The 9,701-nt window shown below is 32.4% G+C and overlaps 2 protein-coding genes across 7 annotated transcripts in view; both read left to right on the forward strand.

The window, feature by feature from the left end:
- The window catches only part of LOC142354058 (uncharacterized), a 469,891-nt gene that overhangs the window by 198,716 nt on the left and 261,474 nt on the right, over positions 1-9,701 (forward strand). The gene's annotated exons all lie outside the window — the stretch shown is intronic.
- LOC142354424 (uncharacterized) overlaps positions 1-9,701 on the forward strand; it is a 118,049-nt gene that overhangs the window by 37,449 nt on the left and 70,899 nt on the right. Inside the window, exon 1 of one of the 6 annotated variants that reach the window (XM_075406719.1) lies at positions 5,259-6,215. The exons of the other annotated variants lie outside the window; for them this stretch is intronic. Coding sequence (XP_075262834.1) covers positions 6,033-6,215 — 183 coding nt within the window. The 5' untranslated portion in view covers positions 5,259-6,032. Of the gene's footprint in view, positions 1-5,258; positions 6,216-9,701 lie in introns of those variants that run through there. 6 annotated transcript variants of the gene reach the window in all.

The following is a 9,701-nucleotide window of genomic DNA, read 5'->3' on the forward strand; positions in this document are numbered from 1 at the left end:
TATTTAAAAACTATTATGTAGAGAGTGGTCAATATTTACCAAAAACGTGAGTAAAAGCTTTGTTTTGTCGTAATATAGAAAAAAAAATTAGACTTTCTCTTTCTCTCTTCCTCTTCTACTGCTACATCCAAGTTTTTGTTAATAAAATTTATTAGACGTCGCTTTTCAAATAACTTCTAACAAACATTTTTTTCCCAATTATACTAACACAGGAATATTTTTTGGAGAACTTTTTAGTTTTAACAAATTTCATTAGATTTTTGCAGAAAGAGTCAGTGCGCGTAAATTTTCTAAATCTGTTTTCAAAATTTTTATTGAGGTTGCTCATTTAACTTTCTTAAATAAGGTATTTATAATTAACCTTCATTTTTCAAGTAAACTGCGACAGCTTTTGCTGGTTTTTCCAAAAACAATAAGCAGTATTTCGACATACTAATAGAGTTTACACAGCTTTTAGTCGCTCAAACTTTAACACTTGACATGACTAAGGAATGATTAAAATACTCAGGATTAAATAAAAAAAATCAGTAGGGCAGTTCTGTATTCAAACACTAAGTAGTTTTGTTCTTTTTGTTTTTTATGATCACAAAGACACTACAGATATCACGATTCAATTTTCCTAGATTTGGCTCAACATAAACTCGTTAAAAAATTTCAGAAGAACTTTTTGTGTATATTTCTCAATTGTACTTTTATTTTCAACAAGGATGCTCATTAATGAGCGTTCGCGAATGATGTTCCGACCCCAGCTCATCTACATTTTTGACTTAATTGTCAACCAAATGAAGACATAATAAAAATAGATGTTTGAGTTTAAAAAACGTTTAAAAAGCTGACTACTTTTTGAATTAAATATTGCTAATGCACGCCTCATCACAGCGCTGAGGAGATGTTTTATTGATAAAACTATGAAAAAAAACACACACAACAAAAGAAGCAAAAAAATTTCACTGCAAAAACTAAGTATCTAAATTTGAACGCACCTAGTAACAACGCCAATTTGTGCATAAAACCTTAACTGCACAAACTTACTTTGTCCATACTATGCAGCAGATGGCATTTTTCCTTAATGAGATTAGGTAACAAAGTCGACAAAGGGAAATAATAAGGCGAAATTTGAAAATCAATCAACTTTTTTCAAACCAATTATTTTCTAAAGTCTTAAAAATCAGTTGCTTTTAACTAAATAATTCTCAATAAATTTACTAAACATTCACTATGAAACCAATCGAACCTGTCTTTGGTTAGATTAAGCCATAAGAACGGACTACAGAAGCGGAAAAACTCATAAAAAATAAACAATTTGCGAAAACACAAATTATTGAAGCCATTAAAATTGTTAGCTATTTTCTGATTACTATGTATTCTTCCTTCCATTTTCATACATATTGAAGCAACTAAAATTTTACTAAAAGAATAAATAAGTGCATTTGGGCCACATATGAAAATCATTAGGATATGTTATTACGCGAAAGTGCTAAAAGAAGAGAAAAAGAAACACAAGTACACCACTAAAACTTTTATTTAAATGCATATTGTCCATAAACAATTCATCAGTTACGACATGATATCACTGGACATTTACATTTTTCTAACACAAAAAAAAACTGAATTAGATCTCTCAATGATGAGATTAAGCTACAAGTTGACGAAAAAAAACAACAAAAACTGAAAAGTTTAAAAATTTTAAAAATTAATCATTGAAAATGTATAATATCATAAACTTTGAGACTATTCGCTATAAAATGACTGCCTCGGGTAACATCAGTCCTTGAATACTCAATTACAAGCTTTTGAGACCGGTCAGCAAAAAGAGCTAATTCAAAAAAAATTGAGCGAGAAAAGTGTCGAAGCCGTTAAAAAGTAACTTTTCGGCAATGACTTTTCTACCATCCATTTACTTTTTAACAACATGAAGTTCTTTTTTTCAATATGACTTTAAAATATCAAAAAATATGAACAAATTCTTTAAAACCACGACATTTCTGAGAAAACCGTTAGTATCAACGCCATTAAACTCAATTGATTTAAGCGAAAGGCAATAAAATTGCTCGATGGGAGCATAATTGTTAAGCCTCGATGGGAAGACAGGATTATTTGTCATTGACTAGTCATATCCTTTTATCTGAAACTTTTATCTATGCTTTATTTAGCGTGTTGTCAAAACCAGTGGGAGCTATCAATATTAGGGTATTATGATAAGATTTCAACAGGAACCAAGAGTACAAACATAATTTTTTTTTTGAAATCTTCTGGCATCGATGCCATAAAACTATGAGTTAGAAAAAAAAAGATAACCTAATAAATTAGCTTGCTGTAGAAAAAAAGAAAGGGGTTATGGTCATTACTGAGAATTTCTTAACAACCATGAAAATAGGTTTAAAATAGGTTAATGTTCTAAAAACTTTTTTGCAAAATTATTTTCAAAGAATAGCAGACAATAAGATCAATAGCTTTCAACAGAAACTGACTTTCAGTTTAAAAAAAAAGGTTTATGGTCGGTTAATATTTGAAACAAAATTCGAAAAATTAAATATAAAGTATTAACAAGCATGAGCTGTCCAATCAAAGCACTGAATAGCTTCACTAATGCTCATTACAAAAAGCATCGCACTTTTAGTCAACGATTCTATGCTCTAGGGCTACAAAAAATCAGTAAAACCTCAAATAAATCAAAATTTCATTAAAAATTACAAAAGCTCAGAGTCGAAGCCATAAAAAGCATGTGCGATTCCTTGAAAACATGTTCTTTGTTTATTAGGCGCCATTTTACTGTACATCAGGTTTATCATTAACCAAACATCGATATGAAAAGTGACCAGTCTCTAGGTGACCTAAAAAATATGAAGTTTTCTAAAAAAAAAACAGCTCTCAAATAGAATTCCAATTTCTTTTTAGTAAACTTTCCTATGAGACCAGAACTAGTCTTTTTGTCACCTTTTTTATATTAGGAATACGAAACTGAGTCCTTTTGCGGCGTGAAATGTAACTTTCAATGGAATATTTTAAAGAAAAGATCATCATTTGAAAAAAAATTACACTAAAAATGAACGAAATCATACCAAATATGACGTGTTCACAAAAAACAATCCTGGATAACTCCTCGAAAAATACGAAATTCAGAAAAATCTATTTAATTTCAAATTCTAGGCTGGACGAGCTATTTAGTGATACCACTCACATTTCTCTACGATGAATATATCGATTGGCCAAAATTGACTGGACAAAGAAATAACCCTTCGAGTATATAGCTCCTTCCCCCACAAGCGGGGTCGGAACACTTATTGAGACCAATTTGTCGACAAACATCACGTTTATTTTAGGCAACTAGAACTATTTGTGTTGTTTTCGAGCCATTTCTAACTTAAGATAATTGCTATTACAAAATTTTTAAAAAGTGAACAGACTTTATTTGATATAGTTTTGGTTTCAAGACCATTTATGTTGGCTTTTTTAATATTAGCAGAATTTTAATTTTAAGTTTTAATTTTAATTCATGGAAAACGGAAAAATTTAGACAAACAGCAATCATGATGTTGATCATTTTTTTCATTAAGTAGATTTTGGGCTTTTATTTTTCATGATCCGGTAGAATCCAGCTGTCTCCCTCTTACTTTGAATTACTTTTCTTATCTGCGACGAATAATTTTGATCATTTGCTTGCGTTGACGAAATATATTTCACGATGTATTTTTTCTCCAGTAAAAGTACCCAAAAAATATACGCAAGTTTATCATTTTTGTCACTCGTATCAATTTGGGTAAAATTTTGTTCTCGATGGGATCAAAACATGAAGCTACGATTGATTTTCACCTTCACCACTAGATCCTGCTTTCCTCCTCTGGAAAATTATAACCCTTGAGATGTTAATCGCCCTTTTTTGCCTATAAAATATTTTTATGCCATTCAAAGGCCTGCGCTTATATATTGCAACTAGAAGTGTTTTGAAGTTGCCTTTTATGATGGTCGTAAAATTTTGTTCGATTACAAAGATTAAATATCCTCTCTATTTGCAAACAGAAAAAAGGAAACCTTTAAAATGGGATAGAAAAGGTTACACTGATACGAAAATTTTACCCTATTTTACCCAAATTTTTGGCCGCATTGTTCTAAAAGGTACTGATAAGTCACAAAAAAGCCTTCATATTTCAGATAATTGGTTGCTTCACACAAACATAATATCAGCTAAAAATCAAAAACGGTCGCAATTTTGTGACCGCTGCTACAAAAGTGACAATTTATCAAAATAAAGATATTGTAATCCGGCTTTTAAGTTGTTCACGTTGTTTTTGGCTCAATCGCTGGAATATTTCGTTCAACTTTTTGTGCACTTGAACAAATCCCGGAACAGCATGATAACGCTTTTTTGATTTGCAATTTCCAAAATAAATTCCATTAGCCGACAGCACATGTAATTTTGACGTTGCTTGTCTAAATTTGGGGAGATTTCGGGGGGAGTTAGCGGGCTCTCATTGTGGATAACCACGCGATTATAACCAAATTGCGCAACCACGTAAAGGTATAGAAACGCCACCTTCTCAGTAGCTAGCCAACCCCACCCCCAGTTATTAGTTATAACCCTACTAACTACATAGCCCCTCCCCCAGAGCCTTCTTAGCAAAGTGAAAAGAAAAAAGCCTTCGCCTGAAATGCTGCCTTTAGGCATTTAAATAAAGAGAGCGCTTTTCAAATTTTCCGGCTCTTTTATCCCTTTTTGGAGCTTAAATCCCGAATGATGATTTCTAGATTGCGTTTGAATACCAATTAAATACCTGTGCTGTTCTGGCTTTTAGCACCCTGCTGAAAAATTGACCAGATATTGCCCAACAAAATTTGGGCTAACATTTGCCATTTCGGTAACCCTGATAAATTTACCAAATATACTGCCCAATATTTTTCAATAACATTTCAGGGGCAGATTTTTTCCGTCCTTTGACTTTTTTTCAGGGCATGGCTAATGCGTATATTCAGTATATAAAAGGACATCAAAAAGCCAACATATATAATTGTATTTGAAAATTGCTTTTTTGCCAGTGAAAGATTAGATATACTATATATTGGAAACCATTGTATCCAAATTTGATGAAGCTCGATTTGAAGAGGAAAAATCAATTCGCCTTTTTCCATTTTTCCCCTTTTTCCGCGATATTTGAAGAGAAAAAAAAAACGGGGGAAAATTTTTCATTTTGCGCCAACATTATGGCACAGAAACTGTGGGGTAAAATTTGGTAGTCTTTTTGAGGAATTTCATCTGGCTGGCTTTGTCTGGCTGTGAACTGGAAAATAATCTAACTGCTGAAAGGTTGTCAACTTGAATTCCGCAATTCTATAATTTATTCCAAACAAAACTCCCCCGAATCAATGGAGGCTTCATTAAGTTATAACTCTAGTTATAACTCAGGTTTATAACCCCTCAATAACCAACCACCCCACCTTTGGTTAAAATTCTACCTTGATCTTTGTTAAGCGTTATCCACCCTCAAAAAATATCTGTTCACGCGTTATGAGTTGTAGTTTGTATTTTTTTGCCCCGAACAAAATCCTTTTTTGTTGGGATACAAAAACACCTGTTTTACGTTTTCCCTTTGTTGTTGTTTACTTTTTAAAAATTTCCCCGCAGTGAAGTCTTTGCTTGGTACCGTAAACTTCAATTTTATCCTTTTTGTTGTTTGCTTATGCCCGCAGTTATAACTAGACTGGTTATCGATAAGATGCGTTTTTTTTTGTTATACAGTTTTTAAAATTTAACTTAGCTAAATTAATAATTTGATCACGCGGAAATGTAATTAATGATATACTCAATATTATTGTTCATTTATTATTACAGCTGATTATAACTTTATTCTAACTATATAACTAGTTGTTGATAAAACCAAGAAGTTTTTTTGTTTATATTTTCTTTTATACATTATTTATAACTAGCATGTCGCCGAGTCAAACCCACAATCCCTTGCTTGTTTACCCAGTTTTTTTTTTACAAGCATGAGTGTTTACCATACTTATTATAACTAACGGTTATAACTAAACTTGTTATGGATAAGAGTAAGATCCCAGTGCCTCAAAGTGTCCCTCGTATCACAAAACCGACTAATATGTCGTCTCCTAAATTACTCTCGAAGCCCAAATCTCCTTTCGGGTCACCGTGGAAGATCAAGGGCGACTTGCGTAACAATTCTGTCAATTCTTCACCCAGTAGAGCATCGCCGGGGCCGCAGGTTTGTATCTCAGTTTGAAGCCGGAATTCTATGCTCCGGGTCGCTAATTCCTGAGCTCCATTCAAGGATAGGATCTTTTCCATTTCTACCCATTTGTGGCTACAGCTACCTGGCTGGCATTTCATAGCTTTTTCGCCTTCGAACCCTATTTTTACCCATGAGAACGGACAGCCACAAATTTAAGATTATTATATTAATAACAATACTGATACTGCTATTAATTTAGTTAACATTTGAAAGCATGTGGATATCTAACCTTAGGGTTATAATCAGAAAAAAATACATATTTACATAAAAAAAAATGAAATTTGATGTCTGATGTGATAAAACTATCGCCGTTTCAAATGAAAGACCACGAAATGTAAATTCTCCAATTAAACGCTCTTCTTTTTCAGTTCTCTCATATATTTTGCAGTGAAACACTTAAAGAGCAAAACTATTTATTAATTTCGAATCAAAAAACCACTAAAACGACCAAGCACTGTTTTCTGGCGATCCAGAAAAAAAACGAATAAAATCATTGTTCCTCAAACTTCGAACTTTGTGTTATCCGAATGTGCTGATGAAAAGATCGACTTCAGCAAATTAAACCTGTTTTGTCAAAACTTATACAGACCAAACACAAATCGTAACTGATAGCTTTGGTCCAATCGTTGTTTTTTACAGTCCCAAAATAATTCGGATTGTAATCAGTTACAGTCTTTTCTAAAAGTATTTTCCTATTTTTGCTTTTTTATGTTAATTACAGAACAGAGCAAATCAAGGCTTACTAATACAGGTCCAATTGGCTTCTTGGGGAGTTTCAAGGCAACCTATCTAGGTTTCTGTAATCAAACACTTATTGTTGATTTGACTTTTAAAGACTTGTTTTTGAAGAAAAACAATGCATCTTTCATCCTGACCACGTTTTGCTTGTTTTGTTCAAATGGTAGCTTAAAGTCGGCAAAGACAGGTTACATCGTCTTTTTAATTGATACGCACAATTTGCGGTTTTTGGACTTTTCCCCTTTTGAGGTCCATTTTTGTCATGTCACGTTATTGATAGGTCAGATATCAATTTTTGGCGCTTAAAAAGAAGGCGCAATTGAGCATATCAATTTTTTCAGTAATTTGAATCTGGTTTTAGCGGGTTGGACTCCGTCTTCTAGCACAAATAGATAGAGTTCTTTGTTTTGTCTTTATTTCTTGTTTTTTTAGACGAATGAAAAATTCTCGATAGATGCAAGTCTTAGCGGCCTCCTAGGTATGAGAAAAGGAACCTTTTTTATTTAAATTTTAGTTGAAAGCTAGTTTTTTTAGCTTTCAAATCAGTTGTTTTTAAAATAATAGGACGTAATTTTTAGGTTTGCTTTCTGCTCTTCCTTTTGTCTCCATGTTACATATTCTCGTCAATTAGAGGCCTTATATTGCAATATTTGTGTTGAATAAAGACACAATTGAACTTATCTAATGATTCTTAGAGCATTGCTTTTTTTACGGCATTGACACCGATTTTCTGCAAAATTTTAATTTAATTTTTTTTTATTTTCGTCTTTTTGTCGATGTTTTGGGAGATCACATATCAAAGCATTGGTTGTGAGGAAGTGGCGATTGATTATATTTTATTTTTTAGGGAATAGATTACGATTTCGACGGCTTCGACACTGTTTTCTTGCAAAATTTAATTGAATTTTACTTTGTGAGTAATATTCGTTTGTTTTTTGTCGACGTGCGACTTATTCTGAATAGATGCGAGTCTCAATTTTGTCGTGTGACTTTTTGAATGAACGTAAAGCTATTCAAAGATTTCAGTTGATATCTATGGCTTCCATTACTTGAAATTATTTCTATTCAAAAAATTCAAACGTTTTTTTAAATTTGTTGTTTTTGTTCCTTTTCGTCTACTTGATACGGATTGTCAAAAAAAATCAATCCCATGTTTTTTGATGAATTACTATTGAATTTGTTTAGTTTAGGTTTTATTTGACGCTATTATGACTTGATTTTCAAAAAATTAGTCATTAACTTTCGGATGTAAACAATTTTTGTTGTTATTCGGTTTTGTTGTTATTTGATTTTGTTGTTTGACTTGTGTTGTAGTCTTATTAATGGCAGGTCTAATCAACCTTCTAAGTGACTTTATGAATTATTTCATAAATTAATATACCATTAATTTTTGAACAGTATGTGAATTTTTCAAAGTGTTCTATCTCTTCCTCATTTGGTAGACAGTTAAGCCAAAATGATGATAAGCGTGGTGTGGTCGGATTATTATGTGAGAACGCACATTACAGAGCCTTCTTGCAAGTGAAAAGTTTAATTTTTTGTTTTTATTCATTGGCTTGGTATTTGAACAACCGAACTTACTGAACAGCTTCAGGAATCGAATTTCAATGGAAGAAGCGTTAACGTTGTCTTCTAAAATGGACCTTTTTTGAGCTTCATGGTCTTGTCTTCTAAATATGGTTTAATCTGAAACACTCCGGATTTGTATTTAATTTTATTTTTCCTCGCATTCATAATACGTTATTTCCATGGGATGATACACAATTTTTCTGCTCAATTATTTGTGTCGTGACGTTAATTGTAAATCAACTAGAGGTTGCGGCACCTGGGGCAATTTTAAAGTTTTTAAAGTTCTATTCACCACATAAAATCACTTTATACTTTATGCGTCAAAACTGATGGAAATGGATTTCTGGAGCCTGGTGTATTGTCATTTATTACGTCATTTTGTGTAACAGATAATCGTGTTTTTTGTTAATGACTGATACCTAACTGCTGTTCAATTATGAACCTAGGTAAAACATTTTTACTGTTGAAAATTGCCAACGTACCTCTAGAGCATATCAGATCCAGGCTCATCAGAATGTAACAGAAATTGGATAAAGTTTCGGTAACATTGTTTTTTTTGTACTACTTTGCGGCATTTTTTCCAGAAAGCAGTTCTCAGGCTGGTAAAGAGAACTTGAACAACAACTCCTGTCAATTTTGAACCAATTCTGTACTGAAAACGTTACATAAGTGGCTTAATCTGTAGTTGATCTTGACTAACTAAGTCTTTCCCCCACGATTACCAATGATTCAGGCATGATAAAAAGAAAATCTCATCTCTATACTCACCTGACAAGCTAACAATAATTGGCAACAACGATTTTTGCAATTTGCAATTTGCAATTTTTTGCAATATGCGATTTTTTTGCAACTTGCTGTTGTTTTTTTAAAAATCAAAATTTTTTTGGTACTCGTTTTTTTATGCTCGGTTAGAGAATCATATTTCTGAAAATTTTGTTAATTTCTCCCCGTTAAAAGCTACAACGCTCGCTGTTCTAAAGCAAATAAAAAAGCAAGAATACCAAAATATTTTCAAAATTTGGTTTTTGATTTTTACAGTTCAGCAAAATCAGAAAAAAATCCTTCAGAGTCAAATCCGGGTACAATATTTTTGATGGAACTCTGTCTGGAGTATTTGCCTAATATATCGGCAGTGAAGCTTCTATGTGTGCA

This window comes from Convolutriloba macropyga, chromosome 15, assembly GCF_964194025.1.
Source record: "Convolutriloba macropyga chromosome 15, txConMacr16.3, whole genome shotgun sequence".
Lineage (NCBI taxonomy): Eukaryota > Metazoa > Xenacoelomorpha > Acoela > Convolutidae > Convolutriloba > Convolutriloba macropyga.